The following is a 27564-nucleotide window of genomic DNA, read 5'->3' as shown; positions in this document are numbered from 1 at the left end:
ACTACAAAGTTATGCCCCAGATCTACTGAGATCAGATTCAGCACACCAAGCACACCACAGGCCAGCTCAGGACACATCTGGGCACTGGTGCGAGCTCTCAGCTCAAATCCAGCCTCTCTCCAGTGCCCAAATCTGAGTACAATGATAAACCAGTCTGCATTTCCATTTTAACTTCTGCCCAGAAGCCAGTTCACATCTTTGTTTCAGGAAAATGCTGATTCCCCAATTCAAATTTGTTCGTGTCATCCTTATATAGACAATATTCTCCCTGTCTTCAGCCCAAGATCAGACCAAAAGTCTAAAAAAGGCACTCCTGTGCACAGAATAGTAAGTGGTTTGATTTGGTTCCAGAGGAAACAGCCTTCCCCTTCTTTTTAAACATCTGCATTTGCTAAACAGTGATGTAAAAAAGTACAGCAAGTTAAAATCTGGGCCAAACCAAGGTCATATCCTGTATCCATCTCAGCAGCAGTAAAATGTAGGTTTAAAACTTTTTTAAAACAATGGCTTCACTTTCAAAAATTTGGAGAAGGATCACAGAACATGCCCCATCTATGAAACACTTCTGCAGCAACCCCGTGGTGCTGTCAGGCCACCGAAGCACCGCGCTTGCCATGCCACAAGGATGTCGTGCATCCGGGGCAGCACGACACCAGCAACGCTGCAGATGCAGCTCAGTCCTTCTGCACCCCTGTTTAATGAATTTCAGGCACCACAACTATGACCTGCAAGAAACTAAAAGTTTTCTTCTTTTCTTTAGATAACTTTTTTTAGGCTGGATGAAGAAAGCTGTATCAAGAGCAAAAACAAAGATTTTGCCATGTGTCTTGGTTTTTGGTATGTGGCAGTCAGGTCTAATCTACCTTGAAAGCCTCTGTTTGCAAAGGGGATTGGGTGCTTGTGACATCTAATTAAATTAGGCCAGAGCAACACGAAATGCAACCTTTTATCAGAGCGTTTGAAAGTGCTTCCCCCATTCAGCATCCAAAGGCTCAGGCACCTGAACAAGTACTGATGGCTTAGTGCCAGACCAAACTGTGTGCCACTGGTGTATTTAACAGCATTTGATGTCGGGAATACAACAACTTTTATCTCTACTTTCAAAGCTCACTGTGGCCCAAGAAAGATCATTTTGTTTCTTTCTCATGTGTTAATTCTCATCACCAGATCCTGCCAGCGATCAGGAGGTGAGATTGCTGCGTTCAGCTATCTCAGGTCTGTAAACTGAAGACAAACACAGAAGCACCATCCACAGAAAATAACAACCTCATCTCCCTGACTGCCGTAGCTTGCCCAGCATGAGGCTGCAAGAAATAAACGTTTAATCAACAGATTGCATTAACTCGCAGGAAATTGCCTTGAGCAATGTGCTCTGGTAAGTGTCTGGCCTGTGTTAGCGACTGTCATCTCGAGAGCAGACAGTAAGCCAGTGTGCATCTGCCCAGTGCTACTAAAGCCAGAATTAGACACCAGCCCATGGATTTCCAGTAGCTGAGGCTTCCACAGCTTACTTGTTTCGCTCCCAAACAAGCACGCTTATGTTTTCTTCCTGCTCCTTTATTCTTGGAAAGCATTCACCATGAACAGCTATTTTATCTTTCCTCCGGCATCTACCACAGAACCCCTCAGTGCTTTGACTCCTGCCCAGCCCCGCGACACCGCTGCCCAGCCCTGGTGCCGAGCAGCATCACGCTGACTGCCAGAGCCCAGCACACCGTGTTTCAGGGCATGGGACAATGCCACACAAAACATGGTGTGTACATCTCTTCCTATCTGCAGACTCAGGCTCCTTCCCCTTCTAGGGTGGACTAAGGAGCCGAGAGGTCTGCCTGAATTTTTAGGAGTACTTAGACAGCTGCTGAGCTGAAACCATGCATCATCTGGCTGACCACGGCTGTTACAACTTTCAAGACTCTCTACACCAGTTGACTCCTATCCTACATTGTAGGCTCCCTATGAATGGTCCAGCTTCTTATTCTGAGCTGGAACAGTCCTTTTTTGAAGACTCTTCCCTGACTTAATGCAGGGCAACCCTGAGGCTCTTTCCTCACTGCTGAGAAGGGCTGTCACAGCGCATTGCACGGTGTGTGGTGAGGACAGCAGTGAGGAAAGAGGAAAAACAACAGGACATCTTGCAATATCCTTGTGGTGCTATCTCACTTCAGAGCCTGTGAAAGCTCATTCCCAGCCCAGCTTACTTCCTCAGCGAGCATCAAGCTTTCCACCAAACTGTAAATAGAAAAGATCCCTTCTTTCCATCCCAGAGTGCACCAGAGTTATCAGCCAGTCTTGTCTCTCTTCTCCACATGTACCAGTTGTTGGATAAACAGGTGAGACTAGTAAGACACACGCACCCTAAAACCTTAGCAATTGCCTCTATCTGCCATCATTTCAGGACAACATCACTGGCAGGCTGATAGACCTGATTCACCATTTCTAGAGGAGCACAGAGCTCACCTCCTTGCTGGAGAAGGAAAGCCTGGAACGAACTGCATTATTTGATCCTTTCTTCTCTGTTATATTATATGTCTCAGTGACTACCTCTCCAGCAGCTCAAGATGAAGCTGCAAAAATCCGAATGCAAAATAACATCATTTAAAGGCTTCTGAGGTCCAGTCAGGCAGCTGGTAGATTGCTAGCACACATCATCTTGCTAAAAGGCAGCACGGAGTCACTCATTAGAGTTATCAGCATGAAGAATTGATGAAGTCAGAGGAAAGGCCCGTTTTGGATGGGAGCACTCTCCTTTGTTAAACCTTGATCACAGCTGCAGCTGCATGGGGCTGCTTGAGGCCAGGGTAAGCTACACAAGAGCACCCAAGATGTTCTAGAGAAGCCCTCACACCTTTCCAACAGTGATCAGCTTTCGGCAAGATCAGCCGTTCCCCAAGATCCGTCTCAGCATCCAGCTCAGGGTGGAATGGCCTGCTCTTGGCAGGATTTGTTCCCCAGAAAGCCTTGGGAGCCGGGTTAAATACAAGCGAGGAAATCAAATGAAGGAAGAGTGGCTCCATGCCATAATGTACAGATGGCTTGAGACTGTTTCTGCTGATGACCGACGTGGAGCAATCTTGGTCCCACTCCAGCCTGTCAATGATATCATTGTCCGAAACAAAACCCTCCTCCCCATGCCACTGTGCTGCTCCCTGGAAGGGCCCTGCCGTGCAGAGCTGACGTTACAGGGCAGCGTGGCTCCGTTTTGCCACTTTGAGATGCCGTTCCAGGGAGATCACGCACTCGGCACACGAGCCGTTAGTATGCAATGGGAGAGGCAGGCTCAGGGTGTGGGGCAAAACCCAGCTTTCTTGGTGGACAGCTGCCCCTGTGGCACTCGGGGACGGTGCAGAAGCATGGCCTCCAGCTCATCTGGCCTCAGCTGGTGGGAGAGGGGCTGCCCGGCACGCCCAAACACTCCCAAAAACAGCAGAAGGAAAACTGGGGCCTTTCTCACATTACAACATTCATTCGAGGGAATGCACATTTTCCAGCTGCTCCGGAGAACCTCACTCCTATTTTCCTGATAAATGGGAGCAGTTTTCTCTTGCCTGTGAAACATCACTTGTTTGCACAAGCCCAAGAGGAGCTCAGCGCCCTCCATCCCAGGAGACGCCGTGAACATGATGGGCTCCACCAGCCAGAGATCACTCACAGGCACCGAGAGAGGCCTGGCAGCACGCTGGTGCTCTTGCTAATTGGAGTAAGGACTTTTTTATAATTCAGTCCCATTAGTAACTTTGTTTGGGTTCGTTTTACAGAGGGGCTAGTCTGCATGAACAGCTGCCAATTCAAAAACACCCATGAGTATCTAGGAAACAGACATTTTTAATTTCCTCCAAAAAAAAAAAAAAACCAGAAACCAAATAATCCATGAAGCTCTCACGAGAAACATCGACTTCTAATTTTTCAGTCACGGGACCAAGAAAATTGAAGCCTGTACTTACATCTCTTTCCCTGTCCCTTTCCTCAAATCACAATAAATCTGTCCAGCCAGGCTGCCAGCATCTGGGGGTGGAGGGAACTGATTCTCCCAAGAAAGTTTAGACATCAGATTACCATCTACAATTTGTGGTCTCACTCCATTGCCTTTCAACAGGATCCAAGTAGGCCAAGAAGGGGAATTTGACTGCTTACCTCCCAGTCACTTAAGTGTTCCCTAAATTCAGAATTCATTATCAAACCAGAGGTGACCTCATCTTGAGCACCATCAACACATGACCCACGACAACAGGAGTAGGCAGGCCTGCTTTCCATATCCCCACTAGTGGGAAATTAGATATTTCACTTCTCTGGAATCCTCCAGTCAAAATCTGGCACGTCATTAAATCCCTGAAATCCAACTTTTTTTTCCTGGGTGAGTATCATCCAGATGAAGCCTGGAGCTCTTAAGTTGCCTTTCTCAAGAGCCTTTGCTGATATATCTCAGAATATATTTATCGTGCGAACAGCAGCAGTTTGGAAGGAAAAAATAGCTTCCCAGGTATTAAGGTGGAACCAAACCAGCTATTCGTAAGGCCTGGGACAATATCACAGGCTAAAGACTCTCCATCCCCTTTTGCCATCCGCATCATCTATGACATTCACTGTCTAAATCATGTTACAGGGCTCAGGCAAAATTTGTCACATAGCCCCTTCGCTTACCTATGGGAACCATAAAAGTTGCCTGGAGAGGAAAAAGGAAATAAAATAAATGGGAAACTGGCTGATAATGAGTCAGTGAGCAAAAGATTTAAAGGGTTCCATTTTTTCATCTCTTCCTCCCTGCCCCACACAGGGAAATCACTGAATATCCCAAGGGAATCAGGAGGTTGAAAAGCAGCTAGAGCTTTTCAGGTCCCAGCCCTGTTTTTCTGACGACTCCAAGAGACAGCAGAGCAGGATAAACTCAATTTCCCTCCTATACATAACCCTTACCCCCCGTGCAGGAAGCCCGTTAGGCACTGATGATGTGTAGCCCATCAGTGGAACAATCTCATATATCCTTCCTGCTTGAAGGCAGGCAGCAACCTCCCCTCTCCCTCAGTCAGCTGGTAGAAGAGGCCCTGGAAATCAGCAAAAGGAGGAAACAGTGAAATACAAGTGACATACAGATCTCTTATCGCACCACTGAGCATCCAACAGGGCTGCTTGTCGCCTAGCCAGGTGGGGCCAGAAGAAACTGGAAATTATACTGCTCCTTATCAGATCCAGTTGCCTAAAAATAACTATCTGGATTGCTCCTGGCTCCCAAGGTCAGACCAGATGAGATTTGGGCTTTCTTTGTAGTGTCCTCAGCCAACTGCTGCACATCTCCACTGGGGCTCTGCCACCAAGTGTCCCACACCATCACGGCTGCTGTGGGCAGCAGCCAAAATATGCAGACAAAACACAGAGCAATGTCCCATGCTGCGAGATGTCCCACCTGGAGAAGGTGACTTCTCCTGGTGAAGCCTCCACTGCCTCTTGCAGCTGCGTGGGCCTTTCTCAAGCCTGCTCTTCCCCATGAGGAAGAGGAGAAGAGGAAGTAAAGTCTTGTTGATACTTTCCTTGCACTCAAGTGAGAAGACAAATTCCATGCAGGTTTCTGCTGTTCAAATATGAGCTCTCCTCTTCACCAGAAGGAAAAGGCTCGCACCAAGCAGCGCTGCCACACATGTTCAGAGTGTCTCAGCATCCTCTCCGTGCTTGGCTCAAAGCTGCTCTTTATTAACAACTGCCTTTTAAAAAGTCACTTTTCATCCAAGGTTTGCAACTCAGATTCTTCCGTTCTTAAGCCCCAGCCAAATTTAAAGCTGCTTTATAGGCATTTCTCCATATATTTGTTGTTTGTGCAGCTTTGAGGTTTCCAGTCCTGCAGCTGCAGGACATGCTTTTGAGTCACTTAAAACAAGTCTGAGTCATTTGGGGGATATACTTTTGTCGGTATTCAGAAATGTTAAATAATGTCATGAACTCTGCTTGGAACTACAGTGTGGTTCTGCCTTCTTATCAAATGCCTGAACAAGAAATAACGCAATATTACCTTAACTGGTAATGCAATAACTGTATTCATAGATATATGAAGCCCAAACTCAGATGTGTGCTGAGCTTATTGCAAAACACAGAGTTGTACACAGTTCTGAAGAAAGATACGCAATAATTTCTGCGTTATACGTCTCTGAACACAATGTCCTTTTCATATGGAATGTGAAATCACAGGCTGGGGCGTGAACATTTCTTCCACATATTGAACGCAGCACGTGTCTTTCAAAGCAAGTGCATCCCTACCACAGCCATACAGATTATGATATTTTTTCCCCCTCACTACCCTTCCAAAACAAGTTCATATTCTTGTCAGCTTTGTCTCTCCATCAGGAGAGTGGTGAATGTGTAACGAGGCTGCGTAATCCACCGAGAACATCACTTACAAGTTTCACTAGCTTGGCAACCTCCTTTCTGGCTTTGGGAACCATGGGGTAAATCATATCCCAGCCAGACCCTGACGATGCCAATCATTTCATGCTTTCTTTGAGTGATAGGAGGCTGGGACGTGGTTATGAGAGGATGACAAGAGCCAGGCAGGCGCGTTCACAGCCCTGTGCTGCACCCGGGGACAGAGCAGGAGCACAGCACCAGCCTCGGCAGCAAAACTGGTTTCCTGAGGCTTCTCTAAACCGGATCAATTAAATGACCCAGAACTCTGGGGCTCAGTTTGAATTTAAAAGCCACAAAGTACCCTCCTTAAAGTTGCAGTTCTGTTATACTCACTTTCACATGAACTCAAAACCAGGAGCAGCCAGGTTACAGACAGCTTTGAAGGGACGCTTCCTACTTGGGGGATTTCCTTCTCTCCTGCTGTTTGAGCACCCCACAAACCCTTCAGGGAAGAAGCCCCTGATGCTGCAACTACTCAGTACCCCAAACCTCAGGTAGAACCTCAGGCTGCCCTCTAAGACAAGCAATGGCAGTGGTGAGCTCCTGGGTGCTGGGGAGCAATCCCAGGCTGGGAACCCGAGGAGCCGGGCGGGACGCTGCCTTGCTGCCTGCTTTGACAAGGAGAAGCAGTTTGCCTCCACTTAGAAGTGCTCGCTGGGTGCTGATAATTACAGCACCCACGGGGCTCCCAGGGACTTCATGTTTTTGTTTGCTTCGTCATTTCTCTTTTAATTTGAGCATCTCTAAATCACTTCTGCACCTTCGCAAGTCTCTGAGAAGCGGTGGCCCTCACCTAATCAAGTTCAGACTTACATTTTGGGATTGTGCCATCACCTTTCTTGAACAAGGACTTGAGGCCTGGCAAGATTCCAATGCGAAGCACTGCTATCTATGAATCACTTGCATTTTCCACAGAAAATAAAAATACAAAAACTCCAAACCACTTGCTGTATTTCATCAGTCCCAGTAAGGCGATTCATCCGCTGTGGAAGTGTGTGTGCACACTTAAGCCTGTGTGTATTTGTCTCAATGAACGAAAATGCATTTCAGGAAATAAACACAATAGAAACCTTCCTATTATTACAATTCTGTTTACTAACACCAGCAATGAGTTTGCCTGCACTGGAAATAGCACAGCACCACTCCACAAGGCACCTGGAGGTTATGTCATCGTGCTTGGAGCACAAATGGATTAATTCAGCAAGGATCCTTGCTCTTGCCAGCCTCTACCATGCTAGAAACAAATTCACCTTTGCGTAGTGATTGCAGAATATGCAAGACCTGACAGTCCTTCCACCAGGAAGGAGACCTCCAGCAGTTACGCTGCTTCCAGGTTGAGTTCAGAGACTGGCACTGCTGACCGCTGTTGTCAGCAGCGGCTATTTTTCCTTCATTAGACAGGACTGAGTTAGCAGTGCTTATGGTATCTGGTCTCTTCTACCATTTGTCTATTTTCCCAGCTGAGAGATGCCAAAACACACAGAATTTCTAGCTCTTTCTGTTTAGCTCTACACAGGTGCATCACAGCCTGGGAAATGTGTCCAGCTTTTGCAGCTCTGAAACGCCCAGTAGCTTACGTGGCCTCTTATGGGAAACACCTCGTAGGATGTACTCACCTTTCATCTGAGTCATCAGATCTCAGTCTTTGCTGGAGACAGTGCCAAGAAAAATCTGGTTTTCGTCCAACACACCCTGAATATCATTTAGATTTATACACTGCCATCAGAACTAATCAGATCTTCTGACACGTCACTCTTTCAGGAGGAAAGCTGAGCCCCCAAGCTCTGTGGTTGGGATGTCCATATAACACATTTAAAATATAACCAGGGTCATTATTCCTAGGTTATTACCCCCACTGGTTCTAGCAGATAAACATTTGGTTCTGTTTCCATAGATAAATCTTCATACCCACTTAAAAAAATTAATAAAACATCAGCAGTGCAAGTGGAGTGCTTAGCAAAGACAAGCTTCTTGCAGCTGAATTTCCAGCTCTTGCTCCACCACTGGAGGAGAAGCACTCACTGGGCAGACAGCCTCTGGAAGAAGTCTCCAGACCAGAATCCTCCTACCTACCTTTATCTCCTGCAGCTTCAGCTGAATTCAGTACACATCACACCCTATGATATCACACAGCATTGCTATATCACGCCTGAGAGGAGGTTGCATTCCAGTTAATGCAAAAGCATTTTTTTCAGTCTGCTTTAGCATGAAGGGCACTAATGGGATTGAAACTGTCAGATCGTTTCTCCTAGAAAACGGAGGAGGACCTCTTTGGATCACAGCAAATGAAATCCTCATTAGAGGCACACTGACTTTAAAGCACTGAGCCACTGGGTAAATAGCGCACTTCATATCAGCAACATTTTCTAGTTAATGTAGTAAGAACTATGATGTAAAAATAACTTTACACAGTGAGGGCCAGGTCACTGTCTGTGTTTTGCTGACAAAGCTGTTACAGTCTGCGCTGCATGGATGATTAACATCAGTGGGGACTCAGACCTGGAATAACCTTGAAATACAGAAAAAGACTTCCTCATCCTGTCTTTATCCAAACCCTGCTGAAGTCAGTGGAGGCTTTCCTGTTGTTTCCCATTACTTCACTGTAATCCTTATTCATTATTTCACTGAGACCACAAGTCAGAATGCAAAGCACAAGCACACTTACACATTTTTCTCCAATTCCAAGATGAGCTCCTGGCCTTCTGCCTTTATCTTAACTTCAGCTCTGAATGGATGCTGCGTGCAAAAGAGACAGTGCCCATTACTCATACATCATTATAATTACAAACACATCCAGAAACACAAATTGTTCCTCTGCAAATGCACCTGACCTTAATCCACCCCTCATCGTCCTCCACAGGAGAAGGCTTTAACATTTCAGCCCTAGAGTGCTGGGGAAGGGAAGGGACGGGCTGCGGTGCCTCCCAGCTCCAGGCACATTGGTGGGATGCTGCACCTGAGCTAGTGACCCTGGTGTCTCAGGGGGGAAGGATGGGCTCAGATGTGGCAGCAAGTCCTGGTGCTGGAGCAGTTGGACATGCAGCTGGGTGGGAGGGATGTGCTGCACCCCCTTCTCCTGTACACCATGCTCAGGACCACATCACAGGACATCCCAACTTGGCCCAGAGGTTTCCAAGTCAAATATACGAGCTAGTTAAACAAAGCTTTCATTGTCACAGCAGAAAATGGCATTTTTAGGAGTCTATTTCAGGACAAGAGGAATCATGCCTCTGAAACAGATTTTCTAAAATTCCTTTACTCCCAGAAAACACCAGTAAAATGCACACAGTGAGGTCCCTTAGACATCTTTAGGCTCTAGCTGTTGTTCAGATAGTACTACATAGCTGCTCTTGGATTAGTTTAGGTCTACTGGTGTTAACAGAAAGGACCCTGATTTCTTAGTGCAATGGCAAATGCATACACCAAAACCAACATTAAAAAAAAAAAATTATTCGAGACACTGAGAGTACAGAATATGCTTTCTAGAGGACCAACTAGCAGGGCCTCTGGAGGTCTCCAGTTTTACCTCCCTCAACACAGGACCACCAGCTAGGGTCAGCAAGGGAGTCCGAGTACTTCCTCATTAGATAAATTAATGAATTAACTCCCCAGAAGAGAAAAAACCCATTTGATAATGGCTTTTCTATTCCGCTGGAAGAGAGAAGAAAAAAAAAACACCAATAAAAAACTGGTGTGATGATCAACCCATACTATTTTTTAATTCAGTGTTGTAAAGAGAATGTTGCAGAACAGATCAACTTAAAAAAAAATAAAGCAAGGCTGACTGAATAGGATGTTCTGTGGAAAGATCTGTCATCCCAGAGACAAAGTCAGGTGCCACTTCATCAACTCTGAGCTCAGTTACAAACTTCTTTCATCAGCTCCCAGCTGTATTCTGGGTTTTGCCCACCTTTCCTTCAGCTTCCAGGCCATCGCACCAGGCCCTCACAGATGATGCAAAACAAGCGAATATATTTAATATATACAATGGCCAGTTCCAAGGGGTTGACTATAGTTTACTGAATCACAGGTGCTTAGTATGTCTCAGGGTAGGTCTCTTGTTTCGCTAACATGGAAGCAATGGAGGTTGCCTTGCCCATAACTGGGGGGTCTGGGGGCCTCTTCACAAAGGTTGTGCAAACATCCTTGTGACCAATAACGCTTTCCCTTCTCCTTCAGTAATCCCACTACTCCAGAGTCCATCAGTTGTTGTGTAACTGAAATATCCCAGCTGTATGCAAGCTTTGCTAATGCTGGTTTTAGAGCCAACAGGAACTTGCCTGAAACAAACCAAGTACGACCCCAGAGAGCCAGTAAATTTGTATAAGGGGAAATGCTGTCCAGCTGTATTTGTACCACTATCAATAATAGAGAGAACCAAAACTTCCAGGCAGCACTGCAATAACATTTTTAAGAGAATTAAGATCGTGAGAGAGTTACTATATTTTTTTTCATATGGCACAATTAAAAGTTTTAGAAAGTCTCATCTGATGGAGAGCTCATAAACCCCAAAACAACAAGACTTGGGGAGATGTCATGATTATTCTTCTTCTGTATTATAATGCTGCAGCTTCCCTTTTTTTTTGGTTCACAACGTAAAAAAAAAAAAAAAACAACCAACCACCATCTAGATTTTCCACTTTCATTTGCTGATGCAACTGATAACTTCTTGATTTTGGCAATGCAGATGCTGGGAAGCTGAACGGCAGTTTGTGATTGATGTTTGAGTCCGGCACCCCAGCGGCTCTCAGAACGGCTGCACCTCACTGACCCACCGCTTCACCCGTCCACAGAAGAGAAGCGAGGCGAGACCTGCTATCAGTAAATATGGTGTTTAAGACACCGTTAGACACACCTGAGCTGCTGGCTGGCTTTTCTTAGCAAAGCACCCTCACAGCTGGGATTCATCTCCTCCTAAAGCAGATGTCTCTACTCCGTTGCTCCCTGAATGCCACCGTTTGTATCGCCCCCCTCTCCTTTTGCAGACATAGGGATCTGGTAGGCTTGGTGTAGGTTCTGAAGCCTGGCAGAGGGCACACAAGCCTTTGCTCAGGGGGAACGCAAGGCGCCAGGAGATGCTCCAGCCCCCTCGCCCAGCCCTTCGCGGGATCTGGGGGAGATGGAGCAGCTCCCCGTGCTGGGGAAACAAAAAAAAAAAAAAAAAAAAGAAAGAAAAAGAAAAAAACACAAAACGCAGATTGCAAGGTCCTGCATTACCCGGGACATCTTTCCTCCCCCTGGAAACCATACGGAGGTTTGCAAACAAAACAGAAATGAAGCGCTGGGCGCGACCTACCTTCTCGCTGCCGGGGTCGCCCGCGGCCCCCCAGCTCGGCACCACCGCCTCGGGCCGCAGCCCCGCGCCCGCCCCGCCCGCTGCGGAGGGACCAGAGGGGCCGCTCAGACCCCCCCTCCACCATCCCCCACGGGCTCCGGCAGGCAGCGGGTGGGGGGCGGCCGGCGCTTCCCCCCCCGCACTCCCAGGCCCCCCGCACTCCCGGGGCGGCGGCTGCAGCAGCAGCGAGAGGGCGATGCCGCAGAGCAGCCCCCGGCCCCGCATGGCTCCGGGCAGGAGATGCTGCTGCGCCCGCTCCGCCGTTATAAAACCGCCCGGCGCGGCTTTCTCCTCCCACCACCGGCCCCTGCAGCCCCCTCCTGGGCGGGGGGGTGTCTCCTCCTCCTCTTCTTCCTCCACGGCTCCGGGCAGCACCTCGGGGATGCACCCCCGGTGCAAGAGCTGGGGCGTGGTGCTGGGCTGGGGTCCCGGGCTGTCCCCCGGCATCCTGGGGCAAGGGGAAGCCTGAGCACCTCCCTGGGGCTCCTCCTACAAAACCTCCCCCCCCCCCCCCCAAGCCCTTTTGCCAGCACGGAAATGTATTGTGCCTCAAAAACTAGCGAAGAGGAGAGATCTGTTGAAGGGAAGCAGCCAAATCGTTGCCAAGAGACTATGCTATGGCTTCAGTTGTTTATTTATTTATTATATTTACTTGTAATTCTACCAAACCCTTCATGGCTCAACCGTTTCCAGAGGTGTCCTAAATTCCCCGTCTCCTGGGAAATGCATTGCTCCTTGGTGGCTGAAGGGATATAGGCTGAGATTCATTGTGCCCAAATAACAGGGCAGAAGCTAAAAGATGTTCGCCACCTCTCTCCTCAAGGCAGATGGAGGGGCTGGGGCTGGGGAAGGGCTCGGAAGCGCTCACAGCTCACAGCCCCTTCAGAGATATCCACTCACTCCCCCGAGGCTCCCAAAGGAACATCCCTGTCTTCTCCTGCATCCTTCAGGGCTAACCCATGGGTTCCGGTCTGTGCATGATCTCTTTGCTAGTCCTCTGCCCTTCGGGGGGATGACCTGGAGGACCCCCAGACACAATGCTTCGCTGCTGAGTTGGCCAGTCTGGCTCAGGGTCGCACCAGGAGAGGAGAGCACAAATTAGGTTCTGCAGATGCTCTTTGCGCATGGTGAGTCCATGAAAAGCAACTGCTTTCCCTTATGTCGGATTATTTCTGCTGTGACTCCCAGCCAGCTCAACTGCAGCAGCCACATTAGCAAGGCTGTGAGGCTGCACTGATGTGCATTTTTATGGGGTTGGCTCAGAGTGGCAAGGAAAGGCATTACCTCTTAGTCATACTCTTCAGACAGCCATTGATCCGCGTTATCCATACAACGCTTTCCATTCATCTCTATACTTAAAGTGCCTGTGTGGGTGAACCACCAGGAAACCAACATAAGAAATTGGGAGAATTTGTACCTGGCTACATTTCAGAGTGTAAAATTGGGTAAATCAGGCCAACAGGAAATTAATAATCCATTTAGAGTAAAGGTTTGCTAGATAATAGTAATGGTTTTGTCCAGAGGTTTATTTATCCTGATATCACCCTGGCAGAAGAAAGCCAGGACAACTAGGGGACACGTAGAGGGGATCATCAGGGTAAGCAGGCTATAAATGATGTTTTAGCAGACCCACAGGCAGGTCACAAATTTTAATCACACTACAAAATCATGTTATTTCCCAGAGCAAAAATCCAAGGACCAGATTTCAGCTCTTTTCTAGTCATATGGAGTATCTTGAAGGGAAACCTTGATTTTTTGGTGAACTCTCCCCTTTATTTATAGCTGCCTATAATATAGAATAAAACAATGGCACTATTGTTGATGCTTTTATTATAAATAAGTAAAAATGCAAGTGAAATTTAGACACGAATTTAGCTATTCTGCTTTCATCCCTGCATAAAATTTCTGTCTATCCAAAGGGAAAAAAAAAAGCTTTGATGAGGAACATGTACATTTGCACTGAAAGACTGTCATAAATCTTCTCAGTACAACAAATCTTCACAGGAACTGCTCCATATATTTCTCTAAAAGAAGATCAGCTCAAAAAAGGCATAAAATGGAATAAAAAGAGCCTTATTTTAAGATTGTTAAAATACTTAGGCCAATAATGATTTGCTTGTGCTTTTTGTCAGTATTGAGGTATCATAAAAATGAAACCGTGCTATATTTGCATTTGTTACATAGTGATATTTTTATCTTTGGATCTCGGTAATATGAGAATTGATATCTTAATTTATAATCACCAGAAATTCCCTCTATAAAAATATAGCCACAGACTGCTCAGTTGTTATATATAGTTTACGCTATATATATATATATATGATATATCACTTACACTGCTGAGACATTGTTGCATGGAAAGATTCAGGGTATTCTGCCTTACTCACAGTGCTGAGATGCCGTAATGCTACCTGCCTCTGGCACAAGATGAGTCAGATCCTGCCTGTGCCCATCTCTTCAAAAAGAAAAAGCTCTTACTGAAGTCAATGGGACATTTGCCTGATTCACAGACCAAAGTCAGGCTTTTTGGTTATCTAAGAATTACACAGACTCAGACTCATTTCCTCCAGGGTCTGATTAAAAGTATCAGCCAGGAATTTGGAAGTCTGTGCTCTGTTCCCTTATCTATCGCATCCCTTGTGATCAAGGGACGGACATACCTATTAGCAGCAGCCTCCGTGCAACACGCGGAGCAAGGGTCGGTGCATGCCGTCCTTAGGGAAGTTTGAAAATTAGGTGTTTCGGTTTCCCCAGGGCAAAGCTGATGGGAATACTTTTGCAGTGGGGTTTCTGCACTTACTCGACAGCTTGCAAGATGGTTTAACACTATTCTTGGTAGCTGGAAAGCGAAAGATGAGGATTCTCCCATTATGTTCATGGTAAATTAGGAGGATGCCTGTTCAAGAAACAGACCTATGCAGAGAATGACTTGGACATGTACCAGACTGAAAGCTCAGCAATATTTCATTGGAACTCTCTCTTCAGAAATGGGAAAGGTTCTTGAACAAACTGCTCTGAAAAGCCTCCTGCTGACACCGGAGAAAATGTTACCAAGAATCAAAGTCTTAGAAGAAGATAGAAGACTTTTTGTCCTGCCTAACCTCTGCATTGCAGACACTCGCACTGATGAAAGACATTTTATGTCTTTGGCTGACTTGAGTGGAATGTGAAATCTTCCATTTTTCCAAACATTTTTCTCCTTCGGATCGCTTGAAATGATCAAAGGAGGAAGGCTGTGAATCTGTGAAGGGAACTGGTGGTTTAACAGCAAACTTGATTATTCTGAGTCTCAACAGTTGAGAACAGCTTCAGCCAATCCAGGATCTTCTGTTTAGCTTTGGTTTTCCATCACTCATGTAGGACAGCAGGAATACTTGGAAGAGCCCTTGAGCAGCTGTCCTGGCAAAGAGGGAGAAGCGCTGTAAGATGATCAGTACGAGACAAGGGCTTGTCCCAATGTGCCGTTAGTGAAATAGCATCAAAGCACTGTGTATGCTTTTTATAAAGGGTGGGTCACTACTGCTACTTTTGCTTCATTCCTCCAGGCAAGTGAACTTCATGGTAGAAGACTGTAAATGCAGACATGCTGCATCTTTGTAACTCTGTTTGTCCATGGAAAGCACTGTAGTCCTCTCCGAGCTGCCTGCAAACTTCTCCAACACAACAGTGATTATAAGTAGTTTATTATCACAAAAGAAGAGGAACAGCTGTAATGGCACAAGGGCTTTTAATAACATCAAATCCACAAAACTGCCAGGGAACTTTGGAGAAGAAAGTTGTCTCTGCAAGTGGATAGCCACAGGCAGAGATGCAGCTGAGAGCACCACTAAATGTCTTTAGATTTTTACAGCAGCAGGAGGAATACAAACTTTGGAAAATCTGCAACTGATTTGTTTTTCAAGCTCGAAACATGCAAGGTGATTTTTAGTTTAGATTAAGGTAAACAGCTGAGAGAGAAGAAAATAACTATCTTATAAGAGGGTAGAATATGTCTCTCTCATGTCTCCAGTACCCTCTGCCCTGCCATGAAGCAGGCCTGCAGAAGGGCACATGCTCCCTGAGGGACTGGCCCTGCCTGTGACCCACTTCACGGGTTTCAAGGGGAAAAATAATAGCACAGGTAGTTGGCACTTCAGGAATCTTCATTCAGGAGACAGGTTCAAAGGTAGGCTAAAAATGACCTAGAAACAGGAGCTAATAACCTCTGCTGTCACAAGAGAATTACCCCACATGGGGCTGCCAGAGCATGCTAAGGAATGAGCCAGAGGAAGCCAGGTTTGGATGGGTTATTCATATGATTTTCACTTCTGTTGTAGACAAGACACAATAGTCTTCAAGAGAGCTCAGCTGAGGGCTGGGTTCAATGCCGTAGTCCTGCAGACACAGATCCCCTACGACTGATTCGTGACTTCAGCTCTAGCTGGAACAGAAGGAGGGATCAGCCCTACATTTTGTTTCCCATTAATACATCCAGGATGTGTTAGACCTCAGTTTTCTCTTCTTCTGGCCTTAGTGATATTAAACAGAAGAGATATCTCCTGAGGGAATAATACTGTGTTTTCCCATACGAACAGCAAAGGTCCCATCAGCAGGTGGATGCTGTGCAGCAAATGCCAAATCCCTCAACTCACTGAAGCTCACTCCGAGCTATCAGCACAGGGCTCAGAACAAGCACAGGGTACAACCGAGCAGCTCTGAGGCTCCTTTCAAACACCGTGGGACACCTCCATATAGGAAGAAGTAAATTTGTATTATTCATGGCAAGCAACCATTCTAGATCCTGGTGCACTGAAATATGTCTTATATCTTACTCCATAGTGTATAAAAAGAAAAATGGGAGAAGAGGAAAGTTAGATCTAGAGAATAATCCCACAAACAGCTGTTTTATACCCCGAAACATACTTGTGTAGGAAATAGTACATTTGCCCACGTGCATTCCTGCAGGCCAGATCAACTTTCAACTTGAGAAGACAATTTAGAAACGAACAGGCATTTTCTACTATTTATAAGACTTTCCTCTTAATGATTCATCTGCACTGCAGATGCAGTGGGAGCATGGGGCTGTTTACAACACAGTTGCAATGTGGAGGGTTAGACAGGATTTCCTCATAGAATCACAGAATGGTTTGGGTTGGAAGGGACCTCTCAAGCCCATCCAGTCCAAACCCCTGCAAGGAGCAGGGACATCTTCAACCAGATCAAGGCTCCAGAGCTGGATGCAGTACTGCAGGTGGGGTCTCATCAGAGCATAGTACAGGGGGAAAATCACCTCCCTCAACCTGCTGGCCATGCTGCTTTTGATGAAGCCCAGGATGCCATTGGCTTTCTGGGCTGCAAGCGCACGTTGCTGGCTTGTGTTGAGCTTCTCATCCACCAGCACACCCAAGTCCTTCTCCTCATGGCTGCTCTCAATCCATCCTCCGCCCAGCCTGTATTTGTGCTGGGATTGCCCTGACCCATGTGCAGGACCTCGCACTGGGTCTTGTTGAGCTTCATGCTTTTGTGTTCTTTAACTACAAAATTCAGTAGTTCTCAAATGAGAAGTTTTGATCTTGGACTTGGAAAATTTAATTAGGAGCCCACAGAAGCAGAAGGGCATGAAAATGTTGATGTAAGACTGAAAAGTTAAAATGCAAAGAACCCAGAGGATTTCTACTCTACACTGACTTAGTACTAGCTTTTGAGGAGTATGAACACTTAATCAGTACCTGTCTTTAAATGCAGTCTCAATGGATATAGGGGGCCTAAACCTCAGGTTTGACAGGACGCTTGGGGTCCAACAGATCCAGAGTGATAACCCATAAGACACAGGATGTCCTATATGAGATGGTCAAGGTAGCTTCCTCTGAGTCATTCCTTAGCATCCTCTGGCAGCCCAGCATGGATGGACTTCTCCATCCACGGCTTTCAGCTCTTCCTATATTTCTGTAGTAGCTGGACTTAAATAATTAGAAATATAAATACACACACACAGAGATAAACACACTAGTATTAGGAGCCCACATTGTCTGAAAAAGTGACTTCAGCTCATCCGTCTAGGCATGTGCAGCTTAGATGCACAGCAAGTCTGTGAATTACATGAATTATTATTTACTTGTCGCCACTCAGTTCAATCTCCATGGCTTAAAATGAAGCACTAGGGATATATTGTTCAAGTGAGTTTATTCAAATACAACAACAATGAAATAACAGGATTCCCTGACGAAAATGACCATCTATTCTACCAAGCAAGGAAGAAAAAAAAAAGTTAGTAACATAAATTACAAATTTTGGCCCAAAAATTTTGAATTTCAATACTCCCTGAGCTCAGCACAGATACTCTCTCTGTTAAAAGCCTTTGATATTCTTCAGAGAATTTGGTATTCTCTGGAGAATTCTTTACAGTACTAACTACACTCAGGGATCAAGCCACAGCCCGCTAGTGTAAGTCACAGGGCCAGATCCCATCCTTTTTCCTCTCACTAGGTGCTACCATGCCTCACCACACCTTCTGGACAATCCAATTTTTATTAATGGAACTGGTTGCAGACCAAGATATTACTGAAACTGATCTAAATTTTCAGTGTGTTATATAGCAACTGTGCCACAAATACAGACTACAGTTAAAATTAACCAAATTAAACTTAAAACTGTCTCATCAAAGGAAAAATATAAAGCATTGCAGAACCATTCTTGACTTCACTCTCCAGGCCTTATAATATTTTGCTGCAGCAAGGATTACGTTACAGTCATAAACCAGAATTATTTCACTTGCTAAAACTCTTAAAGTAAAACCTACAAAATCATGGCAAATACCATCAAGATGCCTATTTTGGCATTGAAAGGATGTGCTTAAACACATCTGTCCTCGGGAAAGCACATTATCACACGCTTAGAGCTGAATTCCTGTGTAAGTGCTTTCCTGAGCCAGAGCTCAAAAAATGCCCTGATGAAGCAGGTGAAACTCAGAGGCTTTTGACCTCCCCAGATCTGTATGTGATCTCTCAGAACACAAACAGATCATCAGACCCTTCAAAATGACCTGTACAGCTTGCTCAAGCTACATAGGATTTCTGTTGAACACACTGACTGAAAAGACAGTGTTGAGGAAAATATTTCTTTCCCATTCTATAATATTTCTCTAGATTACAATTTGTTTTTTAAATTACAATTCTCACAACAATTTTACTTCTTCCTCGTCGCTGTCAGTTATGTTCACTAGCTGGATGCCGGAGGGAGTAGATGGGGCAGCTGACAAAACCTCCTCCAACGCTCCAACATCCAGCTGTGGTAGGGGGCTTAAACACTGCTCCTCCTTGCAGCTGTTGTGACAGGACTCTGCTTCAAGGCTCTCAGAGCTGCAGTGGTCCTCACGTGTACTTTCTCCTGGGTTTTGCTTGAAAGAATGGTCTCCGTCCAGAGCTGAAAACATCACCTCCTGCCTTTGGTACCTATCTTCATAAAAGCCAAAGCATTCAGGCACTGAGCTGGAGAAATTCCCAAAGCCAAATGGAGGTTGGCTGAATGGGCATGTGCTGCAACGAAAGAGATGATTGAAAGTTGGCTTTCAGAAATGCAGATTGCCTGGACTTCCATTCAGGTAAGAAAAACAGACTGACACTAATGTTCTGCACTAGTCAGCTTATCCTGTTGAAACATTCAAAGTACACATACTTTAAAACCATGCCTAATTTAAACACTGGGGCCATAATAAGAGTCAGCACAGATTCTATATCTGTGCACATGCACCTCTTCATGCTAGATGCATGCATGATATTGCTTTGAAAACAAATACAAAACACATTGTATTTATCAATGAAATAATATCATGGATAAACCAGCATCTGATGAGCCTGCAGTATGTTAACTGACATACTCAGAATAGCAAAGCAAAGCATCAAAAGTTAGTTAGTGTTATTTCTATGTGCCAAAATTTGTGACAGAGCTGGGGTAAAATGCTCTTATATATTTTGAGTGAACTCTTGCATTTGGCACATGTTTATTAAACAGGAGGACTGACACAGGATCCTTGTGCCCAATATGTGGTTGTCAATGTTACAATTTAAAGAATGTACAGTGATAATTTTGTAAAAAACAACCACATAGTTAATTGCAGGAAGTTACTATACCAAATCTAACTGTATTCCTCCAGTGTCAGAAGTCTGAATTTCTATTCTGATGCAGAATGACACACGTATTTTAATTTACACAGTGTAACAGAAATTCGCTACATTGTTAAGAAAACAAAGTATATGAAGAAGTAATAGAGCTCTACAGTGCAGACATTATAAAGACATTGATACAATGTCTATTGAGGTTTCAAGGAGACTATTCCTCTTTCCAATCTAACATTTAAATTTTAGTGCATAAATCTGCACACATACATTTGCTGTGTCAGTGCCACTCAGAAATTATTCTTCTTGTATATAAGAAATTAGTTTATAGGAATGTGAACTTATAAATCATTATGTTAGAAAGATCCTGGCGTTAGCAAAGCCGGCAGCCTTCAGAAGTCCATTAATAGGTGAATTCAGAACAGTCTTTTATGGTACAAGAACACTCCTCTCCCTCAGAGGCCTCACAAAACTGTCCAATTTCAGAGACCATGGGCTAAGCAAAGTTTACCTTTAGCAATTTTGGGAATATATATCCTGTGTTTCTTTAAAGGACCTCAAAAATAGAAATGTCTTGTATTGCACTTATCAATTCATAAAGTTCTTTTGAGTTTGATGGGTCCTCATCAGCCTTAATTTATGACCAGGCAGTCTTATTGCCATAGGAACATACAGGTTGTTGCTATTAGTAGGAATGAGCAGTGTATGAACGGGTGGAATTTAAGTCTAATAGTCATAATAATTTCTTATGTTTGATATTGCACAGTCACAAAAGAAAAATGATGCCTCGCAAAGAATAAGCATCAGGAGGCCATCAGCCTTCTTGCGTATGAGCAGCATACCTGCTGCTGGGAGGGCACTGGGGCTTTCTGTGTGTGCCCATGGGATATTACATGTGTTAGCCTGTAAATTCTTTGATTAGGTGATCTCTGATTGACTGCCCAGAGACTGCAAAGGAAAAACCAGGAATTACTATTTACATAAGAATTCTGAAGACATTTCCCGCCAGACTGGATGTCAGCAATATCGATAGTTAGGACAGCTGCAACCATAGTACCCAGGAGACATCTCACATGCCTACTTTAATTCTATCTGATCATTTTCACAATATATTTACATTATCTCTACTTAATGCTTTTCTGTAGAATCAACTGCTGTTACATGCATGAAGTGGAGGGAAGAGGGTTCTGTTTACTGAGGGCTTGGGAGTGCCAATTACTGCAATAGTACCATGGAGCCTTCAATAACTGGGCATATATTATGAGCAGGCTCAGGCCAGCAGGTCCCATCACACGTGAGCTCTAGGAAGGTAAGAGCACCTTTCCTTCTGAATACTCCAGCTGCTTTCTGTAAGTCAAAAGACTCTGCCTTTTAGCATTTGTTCTTATTGGTATTGAAATAAAGAGTTTCATTACCTTGAGGGGAAACAGTGAGGTCCAGGTACAAAGTAAGGCTGGTGAAATGAAAACTGAGGAGGCACTCCAAACAGACTGGCTGGCTGGCCAATGGAAAGAGACTCATAGACATGTGAGTGAAGAAAAGGGGGAGGTTGGGGAAGAGGTACACCTCTAGGGAAAATAGAAACCGCTGGGTACTCCTTTGGGGGCTCACTGTTAGAGACAGAAAATCTGCCATTAGCGTTGGTTATGTTACTTGGGTTTCTGCTGAAGCTCTCAATGAGAAGTGGTGTAGATCTTTTCAGAGAGCAATTGAGCCCAGATGATACATCAAGAGCTTCTGTCTCAGCAGGTTCAGCAAAGTGCTGTGGTGCAATTAGAGGGTGCAGGGGCAGGGCTGGAGCTGGAACAGCCACTGTTGTGGTGCTTGCACTAGCAGTCTGGAAAAGAGTAATTGGACCAGCATGTTGAATGGAAGAAGCTGGCAGACGGATGGCAGAAGGAGCTTCACCTTTAGGAAACAGAACAGTTATTTATCAGATATGAATAGAGGAAGAGATTTCATAAACAGCAGCATAGCAAACCACAGCCAGAGCCAGAACCATTTCAGGCATGACTTCCATGCAACTCATAGTCATACATTACTTAGCCTACATGTGTTCTGACAGATGGGTTTGGAGCCCACACATTCAAGCTTCCTTTTACAGAAACCCAAGGGTGAAAGAAGAAGGAATTGGCTAGTAAGTGTTGAGGTTGTGAGGCTGGTGAGTACTGTGTCTTGTCCTGATATGGCCACAGAATGGGGCTGGAGCATGCATGTAGTGCCTGAAGCTCAGAAGACCTCCCAAGTCTACTAGCAGAGTTAGAGAGAGCTAAATTTATAAATCTGTGTGATGCTAAAGCAGCCATGAAGAGCAGAAACAACAGTAAAACACCCTGCTCTCCAATATGTTTTCTTATTTGTTTCACCAAAGAACCTACCGGCCAGCCAATTTAACTTTGAAATATTTTACAGAATATACGTTTGAATGTACACTTTCAAATCACGTGTCATGTCAGCAGGGCTGCCTTTATACAGGAAGATTTCCAAATACATTGCATAAATCTTTCAAACCCCACTACCTAGTCTAAGAGTCTAAATTCTGAGTCAACAGGACTTAAAAGCGATAGTAAAAAATAGGATAGTCAATAGGACAGTAAACTCTGGAATGAAACAGTAGCATCTGAGGACAACAGAACATTATAAAATATACTAGGGTAAGAAAACAAAAAAAATACTTTGTTCAGTCAAATTTACAGAAGGATTTGAGAAAGGATCACATCGCTAACTCAGAACTTCACCAGAACAAAGCTGAGGGCTCGCTTTTACATCTCTCAATATCACCACACAGCATAAACAGGCATTTTATTTTCTTGCCTCATTAGAAAGATAGCAGCCCTTGTCAGTACACTTAAAGAGAAAAATGCCATTGCCTGAGTCTGAGCTATTTGTTGTTGAAATCCACTGCCCATGCACTGACAAGAGCTCTTTCAACACAAAATATGCAGGTCAGCCATTATAGTTGCCTGTGGGCTTTCATGCTACAACCTATTTCACTGCCCATACTGACTTCTTATAAAAAGGAGGATCCTTCCCGGTTAGGTGCAACTTTTTTAATGTATTCCTTCTGTAACTATTTATTTGTTTGCATAAAAGCCGAGCTATGTATGCTCAAACTGTGGGCATGTGCAAGTTTGTAACAGCTACGTATACAGCCATGCCAGGTGGGCATAGATAGCTAAGTAACTGTTAATGGAAAATGTGCAAATGAAAAATTTCTGCTTCAGATTTAGTGACTGCTTTAATAATGCAGCACAAACCTTATTAACACCCTACTAACTTCCTTTCTGATGAGGCAATTCTGTCTGCTGTTTCTTGTAAGCAGTCTAAGTTGCTGAGCATTTGCTCTAGAGCAATGGTGCCCTCACTACCAAGGAACACTAACATCAGCATGGAGGTGCTGTGGACTAAGCTAAGGAGCTTTTTCAGCCTTGGTAGAGCAGGCTTGAGCACTAGTGTAGTAAGAGCTGTCGATATATGTGAGGTGGAGACAGAACAAGGAGAAGGAACAGCTGTAGCTTAACAGGAAGCAAGTGCTGAGTAATAGAAATCCAAAAAGACCAAGAGGCAGCAGGAGGTAACCAGGAGCTACAAAGACAATAGCAGGGATCTGTGAGCAATGGATAAGCAGCCAGAAGAATTTAAGAGGCTGAGGAAACAGTGCAGAGGTGCAGTGCAAAGGAGGACTGACAGAAACAGTAGTGTCAAGAAAGACTGAGAAATTGTTTTATCTACACTACCATATGTATAACTTTTACTACAATAGGTAAATTCAGAATTTTTAAAATAATTCACTACTGAAAACTCACAGACTGGATGTCCGATATTGTTCTTAACATTGGGGATGACAACAGAGTAACCAGGTGACGGGAAGGGACAAATGCCAGCTGGATTTGTAGTGATGATACTCTGAGAAGCACTGGAAAATACAGCAGAGACAGGCAGTGGAAAACGCTTCCTTTTGCTTGGTCGTGGTTGATAAACCCAACCTGTCAGAGATGAAAAAAGATGCAGACATCCAATTTTTGGCATGGTCTCATACATTATGTAAAGCTATGAGACTTGTAATTCTGAAGTATCTAAAAAAGATTAGTCCAAAAACTGCTCCTGTAGTCAATGGCAAAACTCCATTTGTTTCAGTGAGCTAGCAAATGGGGCATTTTATCAGAGGTGAAAATAAAGTGGACATATTTGGGCATTGTTTTTATGTTACTGCATCGTAACTGTTTTTGAGACAAAGAAATAGAGAAGAGTGGGGAGTGACATGGCACAGCTGAGGAAGGCATGTTAAGGAGAACATGGCACTGTACCATGGGCTTTCAGTGTGGAAGAAAACCATGGCTGTATTCAAAATGTGGATCTTTCCTGATTGTTTCCTTAACCCCTTAAGTCTCACCTGCAGGTTACAAGAGACAAAGGAAAATATGACCCACTAGGAATCCTGGATAGATTTTGGAGTACATTTGCCTTTGACTTACAACATTAACCAAACGCTAACAGATGTAGATGTTATGAATTTACACTGAGCAGCTCAGTTTCTTACACAGGCTAACTCTTAATGCTACTTTAAAGAAGCTGCTGCTTTTTTTTTTTTTTTTTTAATGGTGCAAGGAGAGATGTAGGGAGAGTACTGCTCTTATCTTTTGCTTGTTTATGACAGATGAGTCAGATCTTTTCTACCAGGATTAGCCATAATCATGAACTAGCAGGATTATGACAGCAGAGAGAAAGGATCATGACATCTGGTATCTCAACAGCTTTTAAAAAGAGTGCTCAAAGTACTTACGTTCAGTTTTATTAAGCTGCAGTGTTATGGAGAAATGAATTTGTTAAGGGTACAAATTTTTAACCCTTTTGAAAAAAAGGACGAGAAACAACATCTTCCACACCGTTATCTGGGAATCCCAAGTCTACACATTGAAGAATCCCACAGAACACAATGCCATTTGTGCTTCCTGTGGCATTTCCCTTTCCTGCTGTTAAGGAATGGATACTGTGTCACCACAGGCCACCTGGGCAGCTCTCTCTGAAGCATGTAAAATGATGCAGCAGATCTGTTCACAATAAGCTCAGTATTTGGCCATTAGACTACTAAAGCATTCAGAAGAGATGCTGTAGCTGTGATGGTCTAAGACCATAAAACATTAGAGGCTATGAAGGATGAAACATAATTTTGGATGCTTTAAAAGTTAATATGCTTTCAGGCACTAAAAAGATGAAAGAAGGACTGTGTGTTTGAAATGTTTGTATTTTTTTTTTCTAGTTCTGTTACTTGCTTTAATGAAAGAAATCTATTTTTCAAAAATTCTTGCACTTCTAAAGCATTCAGGTAAATGAATATATGTTTACCAGGAAATTCCTCTCTGTGCCTTTGTTTTATTTTCTGAGCTTCTTCATAATAGGGCTGCTTCTGCTCTTCAGTCAGCTTGCTCCACTCCAATCCAAGCTGAACACTGATTTCTGTATTATTGGCAGCTGGGTTGGCTTTCGCTAGGGCAGGCCGATGAATCCTAGCCCACACCATAAATGCGTTCATTGGACGCTTTATATGGCCACTTTTGTCCTTGCTAAATGGAGCATCTGGCATACCTACGCAACAAAACGAGGAAAGATGATCAGCTTCCAGGCAACGGATGCAATACGGGTTACGTTCAATAGTATGTCAAGAGGATATTTGGCAACAGTCAAAAGAATCACTAGAGCTTTGGAACACATGAAACTTGATGCACATTTGGAGAGTTCCTAGAAAAATAACTAAGGCTAAGGGAATATCCTGCACTAACCACTGGATCAGGGCATAAGGAATAATTTACTCGGCTTTTGTTACATATTATTAAAAAAAAAATAAAGAAAGAAACATATGGGATTGCTAACATACTGGTTTGGATTTCATTTGGCTAGATTGTTTTCTTATGAATTTTTAAACTTACCAATGTATAAACTAAATATCGCATAGCGTAGACCATTATCACTGCAAATTTGTCGTCACCACCAGAACCATATATCCAAAGCCCTAACAAAGCAGCGACCAGATCCAATGATGGTATGGCAGTTCAGTCCCACACCTGTGCAGTACCTGGCTTCTCAGCTGAGGTTGTTGCTGTTCTGGGTTTCTGGTTAGGTTTGGTTTTTTTTCCTCTCTCATTCTTTTCTCAGATTTGGACACTCATTTTGCTAGAGGAACCTGTGTTACCAAATGACTGTTACATGACACCCAGCTTTGGCTCTTTGTAAACACAGACTGCACTTAAATTGAGCTGGTGACATCATCAGCCCCCAGACCCCTCACAACTAATCCCTGAGGAAGCAATTTCCTCTCTGAAAAAAAAAAAGGCTTAGAAATGAGCTCTGTCACATTATCAATAAAGGGCAAAAGTCTTCTAGTCATTAAGACCCTACTTTAAGTCATCAATTTTGAAAGCCTAGATATCTTTCAAAATAAAAGTAAGCTTCTAATCCAGACGTTTCAAAATGTTCCTCATTTAAGATGCCCACATTTTCTTGCAGGTGTATGAATGCTTCATAGCTTTAAAAATCAGACAGATACCTGACTTCAAACTTGCAATCACAACTCAATGCAATTCTGAACACTGTTCTAAAGGGCTTAATGTAGTCAGAGAGCAAGTGGACAAAACTGCATTGATTTTAACAAACCACTAGAGAACTCTGTGCTCTCGTATGTTTACGTCTTAGGCTGAAGAAGAGCATTGTACAAACTCCAGTCTATTCAAGGGGATGGTTTTCTAACATGACCCTTCACTTGCGTCCTGCTGATAACCTGTCAGCTGTGTGCTACTTACTGAACCCTTGCAAGCTCTCTTAACATAATACCTGAATCGGAGGGCAGTACTGTGAGGGGAACATTTTTTGTTTCAATCTTTACTGAAGGCTCCAGTAAAGACTGCATTTTAAGCGGCACTGGTTTCACCGGCACTTGAGCGACATGGATCGCCTCTGGAGGCAGCGGGCCTTGGATCTGTATGCAGGTCCCAGGAGGCAAGGAGTGAAACACAACTGGGATCTTCAGATCTTCAGGGAGGATCCCAAACCCCTCACACCACTGCGCCGTGTGGCCATTGGTGCTGGGGTGAGCAGGCCCGCACAGGGAGCCAACTGGGGCATCCTCCTTTTCCACCTTCACCCCGCAGGCCTCAAAGGCCACCTCAGGCGGCTCCACTTTGACAGCAGCTCCTTTCCAGGGCTCCTTCCCCCTCTTCTCCAACACCTTCATCTCGGTCTGGATTTCTCCGCTGCCCCTTTCATGGTCCCTTTCTCTCTTGATGGCGCCGAGGGCCGCCTCTTTACCCCCCCACGGAGCTAAGGAGAGCCCGAACTCGCTCCCCGATTCCCTGCTGCCCCCGCTGCAGGCCCAGCCATCTCCCTCCTGCGGCTCGGGCTCCTCGACTTTGATGTGCAGCACCCTGAGGGGGCCCTCGGCCTCCCCCAGCGCGGGGGGCGGCGGGGGGCGGCGGGGGAGCGGAGGCGGCTCCGAGGCAGCCCCGGAGCTGAGCGGCCGCTCCATCGCCCCCAGCTCCATCCCGCCGCGACCGTTTGTCGCCCGCGGCCGTTGCGCCAACGCCCGCCGCGGCCTCGTGCCGCCACCGCCCACCAATGGGCGCGCGCGGCTCCCTCCTCCCGCCCACGCCACGCCACGCCACGCCACGCGGTCGCCATGGAGACGCCGGCCGTTCTCCCCTCCGCCCACGCGCCGCCAGGGGATGCGGTGGAACCATAGAGAGGTCCGCCGAG

General features: G+C 45.0%; 2 protein-coding genes across 2 annotated transcripts in view; both read right to left on the bottom strand.

The window, feature by feature from the left end:
• The window catches only part of ADAM19 (ADAM metallopeptidase domain 19), a 33521-nt gene extending 21349 nt beyond the window's left edge, over positions 1-12172 (bottom strand). Inside the window, exons 1-2 of the mRNA XM_086759240.1 lie at positions 11687-12172; positions 9056-9126 (exon numbers count right to left, since the gene is read on the bottom strand). Of these exons, the coding sequence (XP_086615366.1) occupies positions 9056-9126; positions 11687-12172 (557 nt within the window). The remainder of the gene's footprint in view (positions 1-9055; positions 9127-11686) is intronic.
• Positions 12173-18878: 6706 nt separating this feature from the next.
• Positions 18879-27337, bottom strand: SOX30 (SRY-box transcription factor 30). Its single transcript, XM_010126051.2, has 5 exons — positions 26647-27337; positions 25165-25404; positions 23625-23804; positions 21234-21726; positions 18879-19239 (listed from the first exon to the last, which is right to left on the bottom strand). The coding sequence occupies exons 1-5, from the start codon at positions 27335-27337 to the stop codon at positions 18879-18881; spliced, it is 1965 nt and encodes a 654-aa protein (XP_010124353.2).
• Positions 27338-27564: the final 227 nt, after the last annotated feature.

The sequence above is a fragment of the Chlamydotis macqueenii genome, chromosome 14 (assembly GCF_036417535.1).
Source record: "Chlamydotis macqueenii isolate bChlMac1 chromosome 14, bChlMac1.mat, whole genome shotgun sequence".
In the NCBI taxonomy this organism is placed as follows: Eukaryota; Metazoa; Chordata; class Aves; order Otidiformes; family Otididae; genus Chlamydotis; species Chlamydotis macqueenii.
The sequence above is the reverse complement of the archived record's forward strand: the minus strand, read 5'-3'. Positions and strand labels throughout refer to the sequence as shown.

Coding starts and splice junctions, on each gene's coding strand:
- SOX30 (XM_010126051.2), bottom strand. CDS start 27,337: ATGGAGCGGCCGCTCAGCTCCGGGGCTGCCTCGGAGCCGCCTCCGCTC. Junction 25,405..26,646: donor AGTACTGCCCTCCGATTCAG/GTATTATGTTAA, acceptor TTTGTTGCGTAG/GTATGCCAGATGCTCCATTT. Junction 23,805..25,164: donor GCACAGAGAGGAATTTCCTG/GTAAACATATAT, acceptor CATCTCTGACAG/GTTGGGTTTATCAACCACGA.